This window comes from Rousettus aegyptiacus, unplaced genomic scaffold (assembly GCF_014176215.1).
Source record: "Rousettus aegyptiacus isolate mRouAeg1 unplaced genomic scaffold, mRouAeg1.p scaffold_m13_p_1, whole genome shotgun sequence".
NCBI classification, from domain to species: Eukaryota; Metazoa; Chordata; class Mammalia; order Chiroptera; family Pteropodidae; genus Rousettus; species Rousettus aegyptiacus.
The window spans coordinates 66,236,651-66,257,544 of NW_023416284.1; the positions used below are offsets into that span (position 1 = coordinate 66,236,651).

Consider the following 20,894-nt stretch of genomic DNA (forward strand, 5'->3'; position numbering starts at 1 on the left):
TTCTCAAGCTTGTTATTTCATTTTTCAACTCTTGCAGTGTGTTCTTTATCTTTAGAAGTTCTATTCAGTTCTTTTTGAGGATTTCAATCTTCTTGGTCTGCTCATCTAGTTGTTTTTTCAATTCCTGAAATTGTTGATATGACTTGTTTCAGAATTCACTGAGTTTTTTCAGAAGTACCATTCTGAATTCTCTGTCATTTAAGTTGCATATTTCTATGTCTGTAAGCTTATTTTCTGGAGATTTTTCTCTTTCTTTCTGAGATGCCTTGTCACCTTGGTTGTTCATTGTGTATAACGGACTATTTCTCTGCCTGAACATTAATGGAAATGTGTTCTGCTTTTTATATAATGGTCCCTAGCCTGTTGCAAAGAAGGTGTTTTTCTTTTGGTTCCCAGTAGGTGGTGTCTAAGCCTCTTGGATCTCTGCTTTATATAAAGTCTTAATAATGTCTTCTCTTTCCCTTATAGATACTTAATCACGCTCGCTATCTTGAGTGTCAGTTCCTGTCAGTGTTAGCGACAATTTTGGTAGCGTTTGCTCAGGTTCCCCTGGGGTTCCACGGTGTTCTGTCTCAGAGAGTATGGGGGAGGGGTCCTTTTGGTTGGGGGATGAGGGCTGCAGCTCAGCCTCTGTTTTGCAGTCACAGCTGTTAAAAATCTACTGTTGTTTCTCTGCCATCCCTGCTTGTCTGCCATCCTTGTTTCTCTGTCTTCTACCTTGATTACTGGACCCTGATGCCAGTTGTGTGGAGCTCACAGCTTCCCCAGGCAGGGCTGTTCAGGGAAGTCACCACACCTTCTCCTCTTCCCCTCCTCTTACAGAGAGATCCAGCTGCAAGAAGCAGCTTCTTTGTTTCTCCCAGTTCACTTCCTGACACCCGGAAGTGACATGTTCTGACATGTGGTAGCTCTTATGTGCAGATCTCATGTTCAGATGTGCTGGTGTGCAGTTTGGATGTTTTCTGTTGAGTTAGATGTTCAGCTTCTTGTTGTTTTAAGGGGAGAGATCTGAGGACATCTCTCACTCCGTCATGTTTAATCCAATCTCCTGTTTCTTCATTCTCAATCATTTACAGGTTACTTGTTATTTGCAATTCCTTTTTTTTCTTTCTTTTTCTTTTCTTTTCTTTCTTTCTTCCTTCCTTCCTTCCTTCCTTCCTTCCTTCCTTCCTTCCTCCCTCCCTCCCTCCCTCCCTTCCTCCCTCTCTCTCTCTCTCTCTCTCTCTTTCTCTCTCTCTCTCTCTCTCTCTCTCTCTCTCTTTCTTCTTTCTTTCTTTTCCGGTCAAAGCATTCTGGTCATGTTGTCAATCCTCCTTAAGAACTGAAGATGGCACTACAGTCTTAGTCATAAAGGATGCTTCCAATCCCAGATGCTGTTATTATGCAAGGGAAAAGCATTTTCCCGATGATCTGAATGTTACATTTCTTATTCTCTAGGCTGGTATGTGCTCAGAGAAGACATGTTACTTTGCAGGTGGAGCATAGTTTTTTGCTGGTATTTGAAAATCAGGCTGGACAAAGATTGTATGTCAAGAACCTTTTCTTAAAACTTTTTTAGAAACTTATTTCAAAAATTTATTAAATTTTGTATATTAAAGGTGAAGTGCAACTTGTCAATTTCAAAATTCCTGGATTTTTAAAAAGTATTTTTTATTTTCCCCAGAGAAAGTATTATTCTTAAGTGTTAACTATTGATGCTCTAATAATGTATAATCATGGAATTTAGTCTAAAAGGGGCTGAAAAAATTTAGGCCAATTAGTGCACTTAACAAAAGAGAAAACAGTCTTTCCAATTTTGCTTAAGTTCTCTTGAAAGAGTTTCTATTCCTTGCAGAAAGAAAAATCCTATCAGACCCTGATGTGACAGACCCTAATGTGACAGTCTGTTACATCTCCTGGGGAGTATGTCATCTACAGATGGAGAATTTTGTCTATGCTTTATGTATTCTGAATTTGATTTTGGTACCATAGTAGGCTTTATTCTGACCTCTCTAAGGGCTAGGAATGCACCATTTGGGTCTATAGCTACTGCAGCCTCTAGTCGCAGTAACAGATTAAGCCAGTGGTTCTCCAACGTTATTGTGCATTAGAATCACTTGAAGGGCTTCCTGTTAAAACACAGATTGCTGGCCTCTATCTTAGGACACTCACAGAAATTAACTTGAATTAAAAAGTGAAATCTAAGACCTGAAACCATGAATTCCTAGAAAAAAAAACATAGACAAAATCTCCTTGATATGGGTCTTGGTAATGAATTTTTGGAAAGCATACCTAAAGCACAAGCAACAAAATAAAATTCGATGGGACTACATTAAAATAAAAGACTTTTGCACAGCAAAAGAAACCATCAACGACATTAAAAGACAAACTGTGGAATGGGGAAACATATTTGCAAACCATATATCCGATAAAGGATTAATATCCAAAATATACAAAGAACTCATGCAACTCAATAGCAAAGACAAACAAACAAAAACAAAAAACAAACAAACAAGCAAACAAACAAAATAATACAATTGAAGAACATACATGCGCAAAGAACCTAAACCAACAGGTACAAGAAAAGGTGCTCAATCAACATTACTAATGATTAGGGAAATGCAAATTAAAATCACAATGAGATATAACCTCATGCCTATTAGAAAGGCTGTCATCAAGAAGGCGAAAGATAAATGCTGGCGTGGTATGAATGGAGAGAAAAGGAAACCCCTGTGCACTGTTGGTGGGATTGTTAATTGGCACAGCCACTTTGGAAAACAGTATGGAGGTTCCTCAAAAAATTAAATAGAACTACCATAGCAATTCCACTTCTCGGAATATAACCAAAGGAGATGAAAACACTAATCGGGAAAGATATCTACATCCTTATGTTTATAGCAGCATTATTTACAATAAGCAAGACATGGAAGCAAATAAGAGTCTATGGATAGATGAACAGATAAAAAAGTTGTGAAATATATTCATATATATAAAATGGGACTTTATTTAGCCATAAAAAATGAGGAAACCTTACCGTTTGCAAGAACATGGATAGAGCTTGAAGGCATTATGCTAAGTGAAATAAGTCAGACAGAGAAAGGCAAATACTATCTGATCTCACTTATATGTAGAATCTAAAAACAAACAAACAAACAAACAAACAAACAAACAAACAAACCCATAGCAAGCTCATAGAAAACGAGATCAGATTTGTGGTTACCAGAGGTGGGAGGCAGGGGAAAGAGAATTGGAGGAAGATGATAAAAAGGCACAAATTTCCAGTTATAAGATAAACGAGCACTGGGGATGTAACATACAGCATGATGACAGAGCCAACACTGCTGCGTGATGTGCAGGAAAGATGTTCAGAGAGAAGATCTTAATAAGAATTCTCATCAGAGGAGAAATTTTTTTTCTTTTCTTTTTATCGTGTCTATATGAGATGATGGATGTTAACCTATTGTGGCAATCACTTCGCACTATATGTAAATCAAACCATCATGTTACACACCTTAGAATTATACAGCGATGTATGTCAATTATATCTGCAAAAGAAAAAAACCTAGAAAAAAACCGCCCACTGATTGCTAATTCGGTAAGCTTACATTATTGGCACCTTCTTCGTCTATGTTTATATTCCACGGTCAATGCTTACATAGCATCAGTCAGGGTGCTTTTTGACTGCAAGTCAAAAAAGTCAAGAAAATCTGAATCAAGCTTGCTTACAAAATTAACTGGCTTATATATTGTGTGAAAAGTCCATGAGTAGGGATAACTTCAGGCAAGGCTTAATCCTTAGTTTCCATCGCTCTGCCTTGTTCTCCAACATGTCAGCTCCAGTTAAAGTTGCTCTTTTATGGTCTCAAGATAACTGCTAGCAGCCCTTGGGGCTACATGTTTCTTCATTATATTTATCAAGAGAGTATGCTAGCACTCCCAGAAAAGGCCCTAGGATTCACCCTTTCTAGACTAGGTTACATCACGTGCCAACCCCTGAACTAATTTCCACAGGCATGAGGAAGGATATGTGCTGAATGGCAAAGCCTGAATCACTTAACTCCCCAGCTGAAAAGCAGGGGCTATGAGAAGGAAGAACTAATCTTCACAGTGTATCTCTGAATGAAGGTCATACTGTATTTGTAATAAACCTTCACGGAAAAAAAAGAACACATTCTAAGTGTTATTAAATAACACATGTCCTAGAACAAGTCAAAATTGTGTTTGGGAATGAGTTATTTACTATCTGATGGACAGGGATAATTGTTTCTTTGTTTATTCAAGAGACAGATAGATTACAGGCCATCAGCTCTAACAAGGTAAGGTAAAAAACTAAGGATTCCACAAGTACTAGTTTCTTATATTAAGTCAAACTTGGTCAATAATTTAAGATGGTAAAAATCTCTCTTCAAATGTGAGATTTAGCTGACTAACAAATTCATGGGCTCCTTTAGGGCTGAGATAGGTAATACAGAATAATTTGGCTCATGGGAGGGTGATAGTTTCTGGACACAAGCCAACAATTGATAGTATCTTTTACTGCTCCTGTGCTCTTGATGATGCTGATTTTAGCAGTAGCTGTTTTGTTTCAGCGATAGGAGAGGTGAGGCAATCTGAGGGAGGGTTAGAAATGGAAACTTCCCGACCAGTGCAGGGTGGCCTCACTTGGATCTGTAATGGATTCCTTCCCTGGAACAGCCAGACACCTCATTACTACCCAGATCTGCTTTCATTTTGCCAGTACTTTCTGTAGTGGAGCCATTCAAATTTCTTAGGTTATGAGACTACGGAATTACATAACACTGTAATGATTTCTGGCAGGGAAAGCGCAGGCTGATGGAAACGCCCGGCCAGATGCCCTCTCTGGGAGTTGGTCCGCCCCTCGTGCATTACACTAAGCTCTTTGTCTGGGAGGCCTCATGCAAGCAGGAATTCAAGATAATGGCCCAAGCACATTTCTTTTAGGACATGTCCCAGGCCGACCTCTGTCTTGTTGACTCTGTTGCAAACGCACCTCCACCTTTTCCTGGCATCACGACCACTGCAGCAGTGCATGATTCTTCCTCTCCAGCACCGACACAGATGGATCATGGGAAACCAGCCAACGAAACCAGCCCCATCAACCAACCACTGGTCTGTTTCCCTTCATTTCTACAAAATTTTGACCATTTCTTTTTGCTTCAAACTACCATTTCTATGGGAACATTGAAGGTTTGTTTTGCCCATTCTTCCTTAGAATGTGATGTTGTATCAAACATTTCATGGTTAGAGTTTTGTTACCAATACTTGGAGTTCTTCTGAGTAAAGGAACAAAATGGACTTAAAATTTATGAACGACTGGACAGTGAACCAAGTCTTCATTTGTATGCTTGCTCAGTGTCTGCTTGTGGGACTACATCCAGGCAGGTGTGCCATCTGGATGCTTTTCCTAGAGTGTACTGGCCCGGCCTTCTACGACAGAGATCAAATATGGTTTTGGCTCAACTGGGTGCCAAGAACCTCATTTTCACCTCTAATTAGAATCCCTTTTCAATAAAGTTGAGAGAAAAAGACTGTTCTGCTATATTTTATTTGAATTTGAATGGAGGACTACTGTTTCTTCATTCTAGAGGGAGGTTATGAAGTCAACTTGACTCCACCATGACTAAGAGCCCATCGGCACAGCCACCTCAAGGGAGCAGTAAACAGGAGCTGGACCCAGTCCTGCCTGCAAAGAACTCTCAACGTAGTTTACTTTTAATTAACTCTAGAGACTCCACTCTACTTCTTCTGACCCTAGCTTGTATTGTCCTTTTATCCAATTTTCTTTTAAGACAATAATCCAAAGAATTTTTCTTCTTTTCGCCTCTCGAATCTTCACCTACAACACAAACTAATGCCCATGGGAAGAAATCTCACCCTCTAAATCTTCAGTAGATTGTGTAATTTCTTTCTTCCCTGTAACATTATATATCCCTGCCTATTGCTGTGTGACTTGTGGTGTTTCCCCGTAGGCAGAGTGTCATCAGGCTTGGGCCAGTGGCATGGGAGCAGAAATGACAGTGAGTCAGTATGGAGCAGAAGTTTTAAGAGGCAGCTTAAAGCTTGAAGACATAACTGTCTGTTTCTATCAGCTTTCTGCTTTTCCCTCTGCCCTACTCCAAACAGCCTTCACTTTGGGTTTGGGTCCTAGAATGAGAAGACATTGGGAAGAGCTGCAATCAACCCACAGCCACAAAGCTGTAATGTAAGTGAGAAATAAAGATAATATTATAACCTAGTAAGCATTTTAGGGTCCTTTGTTACTGTAGCCAAACCAACTAATACAAAGATTAAATAATAAATAACAAATGGGAGATATAATAAATGCAATAGTCATAATTCCCAGTCACCTTTATTTATAGAAAAGTATATTAAATAAATTATCCCAATATATACAAACAGAACAATATTACCTCTATAAATAGAAAATCCCCATGTATAAAACTTTTTAAAAATTATATATATACAATGTTGACAATATAAGTTTGAAGTACCTTAAGTCATAAACTCTATGTAGTATGTTTGTATAGTAGTCTTATAAAAATATACTTAGCTGTCAAGTGTTTAATCAACAGCATTTAAGTCAGTTAAAGTGCTTAACTATAATGCATGTTAGGAACATGCCCAAAATAGAGGTCTTCTGCATTTAACACATTCATAGGAAAGTCTGCCAATTGTTTTGAACCTCCAAAAGAACTCTTAAAAAAAAAAAAAAAAAAGCAGAACCAAAACACCATATTACAAAAAGACAGACATAGGTTAGAAAGTCCACCCAATTTCCATTTTACTCTCCCACAGGATTTGAAGTCAGACTCTTGAAAGTTCTCCAAAAGTCCACCCAGGATTTCTTAAGGCATTTGTTGATTTGTTTTTGCTTGGAGGACCTGGTTTCACCTTGAGTGTAGAACATACAGTCTATGTGCAAGAGATGCCATAGTGCTAAAAAAGAAATTAAAAAATACCAACAACTTGGAATTGGTCGTACCGTTCATTACATTCCAAAATGACTAATGCTGATATGGAAACCAGAGGGCTAATCATGAGAACAGGTCAGATAAAGAATTTTTTTTGAGCCCATTGGTCTTTGTGCTCCAAAGTACTCATTTGTGTTTCCATATAGTCATTCTCTTAAAAGTTCTTGGTCACAGTGCAATATAAACTCTGCAGCAGCTGGCAGCTCCGACGGTGCATGCTTTATGCAACATTGAGGGGGGAGTTCTCCTTTTTGTTCCGCCTCGCTCTGGTCTTCTTGCACTTGTACAGAGACAAAGACAGGACGATGATGAAGATGATGACCAGGAACACCACTGTCCCGATGATGAAGAACATATCTGAAAAGCAAAATGTAACACGTCAGCTTAGAGAGAGAACTTGAATTCCATCTATCAGTGGGCAGAACCGAGGGCTCAACCCCAAATTACGCCATCGTGCTTTTGCATAACTTAAATTTTCTTTCCTTCACTTCTTCCACCACAATACATTTTGATTATGAAACCCCTAGATGTTTTAGGGCAATTGACAATGGCAAAAAACATTAAACAGGTCATTTAGTAAACTGGATAATATTTGAAGTCTAGAAAAGACACACGTAGATGGAAGCAAGCGCAGCTGTTAGAAGCAAATGGCTAAAAATAATGCTGGGTTTGGTGTCAGTGATAAACTATCAGCACAGAGAGAGACAGAATGCTACCAGGATGATGAGAGATGACAACTGGTTGGGGCAATAAGAAGCCTTCCTGGTGGAGGTGGCATTTGCAATGTTTCTCAAAGGACATATTTCAGCAGATAGAGAAGAGGCAGGGGAAGCAGCAATCGGGGTGTGCATGAAGACAGTGAGGCAATGGAACTTGAACTGCCTTTAGGAAGATGGATGTGTGTACGATGATCCAGAGAGGAATAGGAATAGGGAGAAGTAGAGTCCTTTTCTCCTGTCAATGTCAATAAATGTGGGAGAATTTATTTTAAAGTGTTTTCAAATTTTTGAATTTCCTCTTAGCAAGGAGCTAGGTCATCATTACTATCCTCTGACTCTTTTAATCCCTGAAAGTACTCAGAGCACTTTCCCTACAAAGCCTGGAGAGAGACTCATCGGCTTGCAGCCTCATGTACGTGTCTGAACACCCATAGCGCTTCCAGTTGGCAACCGCCTTGCTTACACAGTGTCTGGGGCCCGGCGTACACACATGTGTGGACATACATGCATATGGGTACATGTGATAGACTCAATCCCTTCCCTCCACAGGTTAGACTTGATCTCTTCTGTGGCAAGAGCCCTTCATGGGTGCTCACAAATGTCTATCGGGTGCTGCTGCCCCAGGTTCAGGAGCTCCCCTCAAACCCTTGAGATCAGAATTTAGATATGAAAACATGCCCAGAGAAATCCGTGGTTGATGCTAAATTCTAAACACGGAGTGTGTGCCTGGTGCTCAACAGAGTGCGTAGCACATGGTAGGTGTTCAAGAAAACACTTGCTAATAAAAGGGAACAACACAGAGACATTTCTAAATGCCTGAAATTGTAAGAGTACCAAAAACACCCCACAAAAATAAGAAAAACCGAGACAGTTTATCTCTCAACAAAAACACATCTGGTTCTGAGGGTGGTGCTAGTCCTCTGAAAGGCATCTGAGCATCCATGTCTGCCCAGCAGAGCCACTTATGAAAATACCTTTCTCGTGGGTAGTGCACTCAATGGAACTTTCGGGACTCTTCTGTTTAGCATTTCGTGATGGAATCACTGCTTGAACGCTGAAACAGTAGTTTTCTCCTTTATCCACATCAACCAAAAACTCATTAGTGTTTGTCTTGGCTGTTTTCTGTTAAAAGATAAAGAGTTCTTAATTTATCCGGGCTCAGAGTGAATTCTTTTCTCTTTCCTAAGGCACTGTGGAAGTAAAAGCCGACATGGACACATCTGACATATGGGACTAGAAGTGACTCAGCCAAACAGGTTTCCCTGATAACTGCTGAGGATGCTCTTCCCAAGACTGAAGATATCAATTTAGGCACATTCAACCCAAATTACTCCTTTAGAAGATATTAACAGTAAAGGGGGAGAAAAGGAATGATGCATTAATGGTTAAATGGAAAACAAATATTGTCTCTGTGATAATCAGACAGAGGATGAAATGTGGGAGCTGCCAGGAACCTTACAGATTATCTGGTCCAGCCCCTTGGCTGAGGGATGGGATATCCAAGGGACCCTGCCCAAGGTCACAAGGCTGCTCAAAGTCACAGGTAGAACCAGGACAGCAGGCGTCCCTCCCCAATCCACCCACGCTGCCCTCTCAACCACCCCATTCTGGCGTTTTCAAGTTGGGGAAGAAATGGGCTATTTTTTCAAAAATCTACCATTTAAAATAAGTCATTAAAACAAATGAAAGAATCCTCACCTTTCCCGTGCTTGAAGCTTTCCAATAATAAAGTATATAAGTTAAGTCTTTGCCGAAAACATCCCGGAGGCTGAGGAATGTGCCATTCTTTCTGACTAAAGTACGTGCATCATCTACAGTCACGTTCAGTTTTGTTCCAACTTGTTTAAAACTCTTAATTTTTGGTTTTCCAAGGTTTGCTGAAACATAGAAAATGAGCTTCATTAGAACCAAAGAATTCTCTACAAAACAGAATCCCATGTAGTTATCACGGCCAATAACAACCCGGTCACCTCTCATAAAACACCCGCGTAGAATCAAGTCCCTGGCAGTTGCAAGCTAAGTGGCACCAGAGTTAAACCCCGAGACATTCTATGGCCATGCTGCCCAAAGGAAATAGAATGGGAGCCACATATGTCATTTTAAATTTCTCTGTACACACATTTTAGAAAATGTAAAAAGGAACGGGTAAGATAATTTCAAAAATATATTTTATTTAACCCCAAATAGTTAAAATATTATCATTTTAACATGTAGTCAATATAAAAACTTTTGGAAATACTTTTCAAAATCCAGTGTGTATTTTACTCTTATAGCATTAGCCATTTTTCCAGTGCTCAAAAACCACATGTGGTTAGTGGCTACTATATTAAACAATACATTTGCATAAGATTCCGTATTTTCAATGCAAGAAATTAGGGGATGTGGAAAGCCTAGGAAATGTCCTTGGTACTTCAAGGAACCGGTTTTAACCTCTGGGACTCTGGAATGGCTCAATTATCATGTGTGCTCTCAACGAATGACAGGAAAATCAATCCCAATAATTAAACATGAATTATAAGCAAGTATGTGTATGTTTGTGTGAGCTCATGCAAAATTAATGTGTAAAATATTTTCTATCTTCCAGCAAAAAAGGATTTGAAGTGGCTTACAAAAAACTCAAGGGTTATAACAGAAAATCACGAGGATGCCATCAATGGAAGGTAAATGACAATCAATAACCCCACGGAGTTCCAGAGGTGGTGTGGATGTGGTGCCTACACTCCAGCTGAGTGCTGTGACGGGACACACAGGTAGAAAGTGGCCAGAGGAGTCTGAAGACAGGGTCTGGCAAACAGGGGCTCGGGGAAAGCAGCCTCCTATTTGGACCCCCGAAGTAGGTATGAGAGGGGAAAGTTTGCTCGAGTGTCTCTCTGCCCCTTCTCGATTGCTGCCTCGAGAAACTGTTCTCTCACAGAACAGAGGGGTCAATATACAGGCAGCAATAACATTCTAACCTTTCATTTGAGGTCTTCCTAAAAGATCTTTGAAGGTTTAAAGACCTTAAATGATTTCACTCTTCTCAATGTGCTACACGTGTTTATTTAAAATACCTAGTTCAGAACAATAGTCCTGAGAAAAAAGGTACCGTCTGACTTGTCAGCAATCCTCTGCATTCCCTTAGTAGATGCGAAAGTCAGCTTACTGGGGCAAAGGCTTGGGGGGAAGGCATTCCACACTTTCAAAGCCAGCAAGAAGGAGGCAGGCTGGCAGCTGGCTGGGCAAGTGCTGGCACATCACAGGACTCCATGGCCAACTGATTAAAAAAGGTCAGCAAGCCCAATTATGGGCTCAGAGGGAAACTGAACTTTCCCTGTGGATTTGTGACTATGAAAAAATTTTAAACTTGACTTCTGCTCTGATGATGTGACAGAATGTTCAGGATATATATGTGTGTGTATATGTAAATATAATCTCAGAAATAGGTATGGGAAAATGCTGAAATCCCAGCCTTGGTAGATTTCCTACTCTCCCGCCATCCCACCCAGCCAGTTTACTGGTAAGGTCTATGGACAGAACGCTGGAGAAAGTTACTTGATGATCTAGTTATCAACTCTGAAGTTCACACTCTGGTTATTTAACACCACTGTAGAGGGCTGTGGAGCTTACCGATTCTGAGATAAAAGATGTGTTTATGGAGAAATAATCTGATGGTCCCTAAGGGTCACAAGCTCACAAGAAGATTCAGAAACTTTTAACAACAAGAATGAAAGGTTATTATAAACCAAACTACTTACTCTCTGAGTAAGGCGTGAACTCTGGGGAGTTTGTATACACAGGCTCCGCAGCAGAACTGGTGGCATTTGCCAGCTTGGAAAGGACCCGTGCCAAGTATGTCTGCTTCACGTCCTTCATGATTTCATCAGTGAGGTCACACTCTGTCTCTGTTGTGGAGAAGCATTTGCTTTTCCAGTTTCCTAAACTATGGCTAAAAGAAGGAAGGAAGGAAGAGAAATAGAACATTATGATTTGTATTCAATGAGATAGATGGCTTTCTGGTTGTGGTGCTCTGTTTCAAAAATAGTGTCCATAACCACTCCTGAGTAGGCATTTGCTACTTTAGGTGTGCTTGAGTCCTCCCAGCAACCTGGGGTGTCTCTGTAATCATCTCTGTTTTTACAGATAAGGCAACTGAGGCAAAGTGAGATTGGGCGATCAGCTCGGAGTCGCACAGCTGGACGTTGAGCCAGACAGCTGTTTGACTGCTGGGGCCATGCTCTGAATCATTTTGTTAAATATCTTTCTTAAAATGTAGATGATTTTTCCATTAAGACCCTATTATTTAGTACAGTCTACTTATTATATCCTACTATATTCTATTTACTATATCACATTCTGTATTCTCAGTAGAATACAGTCAATGTAGTAATAATAGAGCTTATATAATACATTCTATATATCTTATATTCTATTATGACTATTATTGGTGTGGTTATTTAACATTCACTGAATCTACTAAGCACCAGGAACTGTACTGGGCCCTTTACACATATTACTTCATTTGATACAAAACTTTCAAGAAGGTTTTGGATATTTTTAACACACGAGGATACTGAAACTCAGAAACACTAAGTAACTTGTACAAGGTCACATACATGGGTCTGTTTGTCACATTATACTACATGCCTCCCTCGCTTTTACAAGATATGAGTACATTCCATTAAAGATTAAAGAATAACAAAACAGGTAGTATCTAACAAAGTCTAAAAGTCTAAGAGGCTAAAAGATCTCTCTTTTGTAAGTTGTATTGAAGAGAAAATGATTTAAAGAACTTCTACTAAATATGAAATTATTTTAAAGGACCAAAACAATTCATAGATAAATGTCATAGCAACTCAATCCATATACTTCTGGCCCCATAAATTGCCAGCTACACTGTTCTTCCCTTCTCTTCAGCATTGTCAACAGCCAGAGCCCTATTTATCATTTAAAGCCATCTCCAATCCCATTTTCCCCAGGAATCTCCAGATCTCTTTGTTCAGAATTGACCTCTCCCTTCCCTGTCCTCCAGCACTGATATTTCCATTAAAGTACTTCATTCTGAATGTGGTCTGCTTGGTAGTAGGGGTCCATGCCTTTGTGTTTACTGTTAAGCAGCAGGGCTTTATGGCTATACACGGCCAGGCTGAGTAATAAATGGTTTGCGTTTACATGTTGAATCAGGAAGAAAACAAGCTGATCTATAAATTGAATTGTCTAAATCCATGCACGAAAGCCATAAATATGTTTAAAAAAAATCTGAACTAAATAATGAGGCTAAGAGGGTAGAGCAAACACGCTCTTTGTCCTAAAATTCACAAACCAAGATTGATACAGATTATTTTTGGTTTCTTAGATTTTTCTAATTTTCTATGATAAAAGTAGAGAGGCTGTTTTAATTCCAGAGTGATCAAAATGCATTTTATAAAAGTGAATGAGAACATGACTCTTCTCTATTACTATGGCAAACAAGTTGTTCAGATAACAGGAGAAAGACTGCTGAGCTCTGGGGCTAATTCCCATCTAAGAAACTGGTATTTCGGTTCTCCCAGCTCATACCTAGGAAGCACAGTACTTACTCTGTGGCAAAACTTAGCATAAGCACCTACGTCACTAAAACTAGTAAAGTCATGTGAAACAGGAATGAAGGGGCATTTTGCAGTAAGTGCCTCGGGATGCCTATTACCAGTATTAAAATTAAAAAGCCTTTGAAGGTCCTCTAGGTATAGCAAAATCTCCTGATTTGGAAAGAATAAAAGTTCTTCCTGAATAACCAAAGAATTCCAACATAATCCAGATTCACCAATTTAGGTGGAGGCTGTTTTCTAGAAGCTTTGGAAGTTCAGTTTTAAAATCGAAAACATTCCCATCGAATCAGTGTTACAGGTGATGTTTCAGTGCTTGAGCCAGTAACACTTTGCGACCATGACTGAAATTGTTTCCAAAGGGGAAAAATACAGTTGGAGCTCCCAGAAGGGGCTTCAGGCAAGCAGTGGCGCCCCATGGCTGGGATCAGGCCATCAGTGGATGAAGAGGAGCTGCAATTAAGGTGCTTCCTCTGCGAAAGGAAAACTGAGAGGAAAGGAAGACGGAGGAGATGCCATGGAAACAGTTCTCCTTCCTCCTCCTAGCTCTGGGGCCTCACTTCAGACTGTGGCAGGCCCACTGGAAGAGGTAGTGGTGGTGAAACCGTGGGGAGACCTTGGTTCCAGATCCAGCTGGGCATTCACCATCAATGCAATCATGAATAAATCCCTAACCTTCCCAGGGCAGCAGTTTCCTCATCTGTAAAATGATTGCTATGGGCCTTTTCACTTAGCAATTCCATGTACCAATGAGGAGGACGGAGAAGGGTGAGGTCTCTGGCAGGGCAGAGGGACTGCTCACAGGTTCTTTAGCACAGGGGTCCCTAATTCTGGGCTGAAGACCTGTACCTGTTGGTGGCTTGTTACGAAGCAGCCACACAGTTGGAGGTGAGTGGCAGGCGTGCAAGCGAATCTTCATTTGTATTCGCAGCCACTCCCCAGTGCTAGCATCACTACCTAAGCTCCACTTCAGATCACCAGGCATTAGATTCTCATAGGAGCACTGGTCCCTGGTGCCAAAAAGGTTGGGGATTGTTGCTCTAGCACACCTGCAAGGACACGGGGAAGATCCCCGGCTCTGCAGGAATCTCCGTGTCCTCCGGTGCCCCTAAGCAGCAGCTTTGCACTAGAACATTTGCACATCAGGGGCTGCGTTCACTTAAATAACAGCAGCCTTGGAAAGTCCAAGAATGAGAGTTAACAAAGGCTTATGTTTAAAAAAATCAAGTAAATTATAAATATGTTTCCACATGTACACCAAACATAAGATCGAGTATATTTAGGAGGTAAGTATTGCTCCTAAAATCTTATTTTCACTATCCAGAAGGAAAGTGTCTACTAAGGTAAGCTTCGGCTCTGTATTAGTGGAATTAATAACTTATTCTTGACTAGTAGAATCTGAATTGACAACTTTGACCATAATCGTAATTATTAACTCAGATTATGAAGTTCCTTTCTCTCTCCCATTCTCTATCTATACATGCATGCGTGCACACAAATTCTCTTCCCTGTTGGTTTGGCAACAGTGATTGTGAAGTTCACTTTGAAAAAGAAGAACATCCACCTAAAAGACCCCCTTCATCCTAAGAGGTGTATTCCTAATTCTATAAAAGGCTTGACATGAGCTGACCAAAACAGCAAAACACCTTTAATTTTAGTCAGTGATATTTTTGTGTTTTTATACGATTAGTGTTAAAATAATTTCCACAGTTGCTTTCCTCTATTTATTATGGTCTCTAACAAGTCTAGAACATTTCAGCAACCAAAAACTTGCAAGAATATGGTGAAAACATCAAGGAAGACATGTGGACATTTTGACTGAATATACTAAATTATGGGCTCTTGGGGAGAGCTGTCAGTTAGACACAAAGATAAATGAGCAGAGCAGCCCTGACAGCGGAGGATGCAGACAGAGGAATATTTCTTCCCAGCTTGGTGAGTCACAAACATGACCTCCTCCGATATTATGTATGCAATCGAATTTTGAATCGTGAGTCCAAGGATTAGTGAATCAAACACTGCTTCAAGGCACTGTATACTTCCGAACTCCTCCCTGCCTTTTCCTTAACACGTTATAGCAGACGCACAGTCTAGACAGCACAGCAAAAGACAAGTGCACTCCAATGAGATTAGTTATCATTGATCCAGGACTCTACCTACCAGTGCCACCACAGCCTGCTCAAAAAGTTTCACCTCTCCGTAGCTCATACCACACTTAGAAATTTTCCCATCATCACTCGAAATAATTAAAACATTCTATCAGTTTAAAGTCTAGGAAATGTTGCATGCAGGCTTGACAGAGTATGGCTCTGGTCAACTAATTATCATGAACACCCTTTTCTTTGTCATCTATTAAATAATTTCATCCAGTAATCAGCTCTCAAGACATTTGTATTCAGCACAAGGAAGTAGGAACATTAAAAACTTATTTTTCTTTTTCTTTTTTCTTTTTTTGTACCTAGCTTACCTTATCTGAACAGTATAGACATGATTGATGGGTCTGGGCTCCCACTTCAAAATTGTCTTGAAATTAGTTGATTCCCAAGTTAAATTATATGGTACCACGACACCTGTAGTGCCTTTAAATAACAGAGAAAGAGCTATTATTACATGAACTTCTCAGTACCTGATTTCATGTTGATAGTATAAACACTTTTCCACCCCCCTCCTCAACATCATCATAAACGTTGCATTTTTTTCCCCAATCACAAAAGCTTCACTACTGAATTATCAAGAGAAAAGAAAACTTCAATTTTTTTCTAAAACCAGAATTTTCTCACAGCAAAATCTTCCTTGTAAACTAAGGAAAGAGGCAAGGAGCTTGAAATCCTTGTTTGAAATTATTCATGGGGGAAGCCCTGTGATAATTTGATCTGGAAGCACAGCCCAGGAGCCATCAGTATCCCAGGGTGCCCATGGCCCAGATGAGGAGGTGTGGGACTCTAAGGTTCAACTCTGTCCTGGGAGGCTAGATATGGTCTTCCATAAATTATGAAAAAGGGCAAATCCCATGTGTGAGAGGAGTTAGGGTTGCATGAAATGGAAAAATCAAATCTTGGCTTCTTTCATTTATATCTAAAATGTCTCTATATTGAAAGTGCCACAGACACCTAAGCAGACGTGCAGTCTGTCACACCAACAGATGCACATCGGTTAGGATGCTTTATTATTATGGGCTGCTTTGCCAGTACTCAACAGATCAGTCTCCACCTGCCCAGCCATCCCCTCCTCCCCATATCGCGCCCTCCACCACTACACACAATAGACATATGGGGCACGTACATACAATGTGGTGACTGCTCCAATCTAAGTGCCATTTAGGACTGCCTTTAACCCAATCCAAAAATAAAAAATAAAAATAAAAATAAATGATCAAGACAAGACCGAGGACCGCTCTTTACTAAGGCAAGTGCACATTTAATTAAGGTTAATATCCAACCCTTACACGCCGACCTGTGCAGGTGAGGACCCAAGTCTCACCACCTTCAAGGTCACTGGGAAGATATTTTTCTAAACTTAAAGCTGGAGCCACAAATCCACTTAAGCAACAACAGTGGGCAAGCACTCTCTAGTAAAAAGGGAGGCAGGGTCCCAGGCGAGAAACAACTACTCCCGCCGGCCCGCCCCGGGACCAGGTTCATTCAAACGCGGTGGGCGAACGGCGCCAAGTACGGTGCGCGCGGCGGGGACGCCTACGTACAGCAGGGGGAGACCTCTGCAGCCAGGACAGTCCCCCCTCCTCAGGGCAGGGTGCCCTATGGGTGCAGGCGGCAGGTGCCACTCACCTGAGGCTCCCGCCAACTGAACGAGGACCCAGCCGAAGAAGATTGTCCGAGAGACAACAGCTTCGGGGTAGGGCACCCGGGGCCAGGTGGGGGTCGCCATGTCCCTGGTCTGGTGGCGAAGTCAGGAGAATACTGTTGCACCCCGGAGGCTGTAGCGGTTGGGCTGAAGTCGCCCCTGGACGGCTGGAGGGAGCGGGAGGGGCGGGGGCGGGGAGCTCGCATCTAGGGGAGCCCCGAGTCTCGGGGAGCGCTATAAAGGGCCGCGCGGACACCCACGCCTCAGCAGTCCCCCAGCGTCCGCCCCTCTCTCCTCACGACGCCCCGCCCCCGCCGGGTCATTCGCCGTCGCTGTGCGCGGCCCCGGCGAGTCCACACCCCTGCCCCGCCTCCTCCCGGTAGGAAACTCCGAGACCCTGCAAGGGGTGATTCACCCGTGATTCAACCGCGCCACGGAGCACGAAGCTGCTGCTCGGTCGCTGGCCGCTCCAGGTGCCGAGGGGAACCAGGCCTCCGGCATCTCCTCACCCCCAGGTCCCCTGTCCCTTCATCCCCCCTGGGCCCCCGGGATCCCCAGGTCAGCGACCCCGCGGTCCAGCCTGAGTGAGCTGCAGGTCTGTTGGAAGTTCTCGAGGTGGCGGAGAGGGATTCTTCCCTTCCACTTGGTGATATAGTGTTGCCTGGGCCGATGGAGCAGTAGCATTTACCAAGTTTAATAGCAGGTATCGGCTCCCGGCTCCGCTTGGACAGCGGAGGGCGCCCGCCCGGCGCTTTGGTCACGCGGGGCTGAGCTTCGGAATCTGCAGCCCAGTAACCGCGTGAGAATGAGCACGGCCCTCTCCCAGCTGCGGTTTCCTCTTCTACGCCGAAGGCAAGGATACCTGGCCTTCCTACCCTACAGGGCCCTTAGCGTGGGTCGCATACTATAAATGTGGTGCGAATGCAGGAGTCTGCCCACAGGTGCGAAGGTCAGTTAGCCCCGGCACAGCCCAGCCCAGTCCGGGGTAGTGACCAAGGAAAAGCAGCCCCAAACCTGGCATTTTGCCTCTGGGAGAATTCTAGCGTGACATCTGTAGCCCTGTGGTTTCAGAAAGGATTGTTCTCACATTGAAGAAGACATATGTGGGATTTAGTTAGTTCTGCTCAAGTGCAAAGAAATAAAAAATTAAAAATTATAATCAGATTTTCATGCCACTAGTCTTAAGCCTTTTTTTTTTTCTTTTAAATAAATTTCTGGCTGCTTCTTTGCTGTAAAATGGTCAGGCAAGAGAATGTCCACTTCTACTGGGTGCCATTGTATACATTGTTAAAGCACTTCCTATTATTTGTTAATTATTACTCTATAGCTGCATCCAAGACAGAATGAAGAGTTTTTAGGGGAGAGTGGAGTCTTTTTCCCTCTGCTGATCGCCCCCCCCCCCATATCAGCATTTTAGTGTATACTCTATACATGTTTACATATAGCCTGCTGAGCTATAGGATTTCACTCATTTCAAAAGAAATACAACTTTACAAAAGTTTTATTTTCTCTCCTTGCCTGAACTGAAATAGCACAACCAGGTTCAGTTCGTGTAGTCCCTTCTTCCTGGGAGCTAGAAACTGTACTTGCCAGATTCCTCTTTGAGCTCTCTTCCAGCTCTAAAACCCACAAAATTTATATTTGCGGAAGTAAGCCATGCAATCCGTTTTGCAGTCTCTGGACTGAGCCATTTTCTCTATCAGATCTTTGGCCTCACCTAGACTGTGATTCTTTGTACTCTAGAGTTGAAGGTAGTTAGGAGAAAATGTTACACTTCAATCAAGTGCCTTAGAAAACCCAAGGAGTTGTTCTGTCTACAGCTTCTGTTTGGAGCCACTGACTGTCCTGAATCATAAAGTGCTTTAAACAATATAAGGATAGGCAATTTAATAAGAAAAATATGTTTAACATTAGATTGTGACACAAAAGGTGACTAAAAGGTTGATAAATTACATGAATATCTATTTTGCTCATTCATTGAAATAATCAGGCAGAATAGAGAGGAATTTCTTGGGCGTTTGCATAGATTTTTGAGTAAATATAAAATAGCATTCTTCAAGATTTGAAAAACACAGAAAATTATTACTATTTTCAAGAAGAAGAGGGAGAAAATTAGCTATGGTAAATAACATCTCATAGCAAGTTTTTTTTTTTTTCTGGTTGATCAGACTGTGGCCAGATGAGTTCTGGATCATCTGCTGCTCAGCACCATTAAAAGTCACTTCTACAATTTCACCATTGATGTTTATTGCACAGGAACAAACCAATTGTTAAAAATTTTCACTAATGTTACACAATTTTTTACTTCTTTTAGTAAATCGAGCTTAGTAGTTACCAAAGTTCCCTCCTATAGGACATGTCTTGGAGATTCTGAGAAGTTTGAAAAGTTCCTAAACTGTAATGATGATCAGGCGGGCCTGACCAGTCCCTCTATGATTAGATGTTAGAATGTCAGACCACTGGAAGGGACCCTGCAGATATCCTTTTACAGATGAGGGTTCTGCGACCATCTGACCTGGGTGAACCGGCTTGCCTAACTTCACAGGGCACATCTGGTTTCTGACCCCAGGAGCTTTCTTTCCACAGCCATATTTTCTTCTACTTCCAAATGCATGAAAGTCAGATTGGACCATAAACCTAGGCTTATTGGATTAATTATTCATTCATTGGCACTCAACAATTCTCTGAAGCTGGTGTAGAACATATTTGCAGTTTGGGAAACTCACTGTTCTTCAGTAGAAACATCTGGATGGCTATTCCTTAAAACATGTGTGCATGGAGACATGTACAAGTGATTGCATTGCCTTTGCAGAACCAGTGATGAAATGTGGTTGATAAGGAATCTAAAGATGACTGGGGTGATGTTGCAGTCTTTCCTCTGTATTTTTGTAGTACTCCCCAACAATTTCACAGATATATTTTATTGAATGCTTTACTTGATTTCAACAATGTGTTTGTTGTCCATCTTTCCCACTAGAGCTCCTTGGAAGAATAAAGATACATTTTTTTCTTTATATCTCTCAATGCTTTGCACAATTTTTGACTTTGAATATATTTTGAATCAATGAATACTTCTAAGAACCATGCATGCAGCCAAATATTTTCATTGGCATTCAGGAATTGACATTTGTCACTGAAATTTTTCTGTCTAGAGGCCAGGCAGCGAGTATTCCATGATGCTCAGATCGGTAAACAACAACAACAACAACAACAACAAAACAGATCCATTGTGAGTTGCAAGGAATTGCCTGACACCAAGCTCTCACTGTCTAACTAGTGATTACTGATCCTTGCCACAGCCAGAAAATCTAATCAGGAAGGGAGGTAGCTGAAGAGCAGAAAACAAATGTGGTAGTTTTGGAACTGGTTAGCATTTTTTTTAAAAGACTGGATTCTCTGGTGATTCAGCCATGTGATGAGGTTGTTGAGAGCTCTTCTTTAATAGAAAAGCTTAATGACTTTTCAGAATAAATTGCACAAAATGTATACCTCCCCTGAAAAAGCATATAGATTAAGCTTATGATAACAGGTAAAACTGAGGGTAATTCATATAAAATTATTTTATTCAAATGAAATGGTAAAAAGAGCTACAAAATCATTTTACTCAAAATTCAGGTAAAAGGAAAAATATGAAAAAAGGCCAAGGGGAATTAAGAATGGGAACACAGAGTTCTGGGAAAAAAGAAATGTGACTCAGCAGAACCTAAAACACATCTGGCAGGGTATAGTTAGTCATGGAAAATTTGGCAGTCATGATTATGCATTTTGTAAAAATAATTATATACTAGTCCAACAGCTAACATTTAGACCAAGATTAAATAAAAACAATTAAAAATGGATTA

At 41.2% G+C, this 20,894-nt stretch overlaps 1 protein-coding gene across 1 annotated transcript; it reads right to left on the reverse strand.

The window, feature by feature from the left end:
* Positions 1-6,322: 6,322 nt before the first annotated feature.
* F3 (coagulation factor III, tissue factor) lies at positions 6,323-17,312 on the reverse strand. The gene is made up of 6 exons (XM_016158450.2): positions 17,037-17,312; positions 15,719-15,830; positions 11,425-11,615; positions 9,389-9,567; positions 8,665-8,812; positions 6,323-7,328 (listed from the first exon to the last, which is right to left on the reverse strand). Exons 1-6 carry the CDS (start codon positions 17,134-17,136, stop codon positions 7,192-7,194), a joined length of 867 nt encoding a protein of 288 aa, XP_016013936.1. The 5' UTR covers positions 17,137-17,312; the 3' UTR covers positions 6,323-7,191.
* Between the last annotated feature and the right edge of the window lie 3,582 nt (positions 17,313-20,894).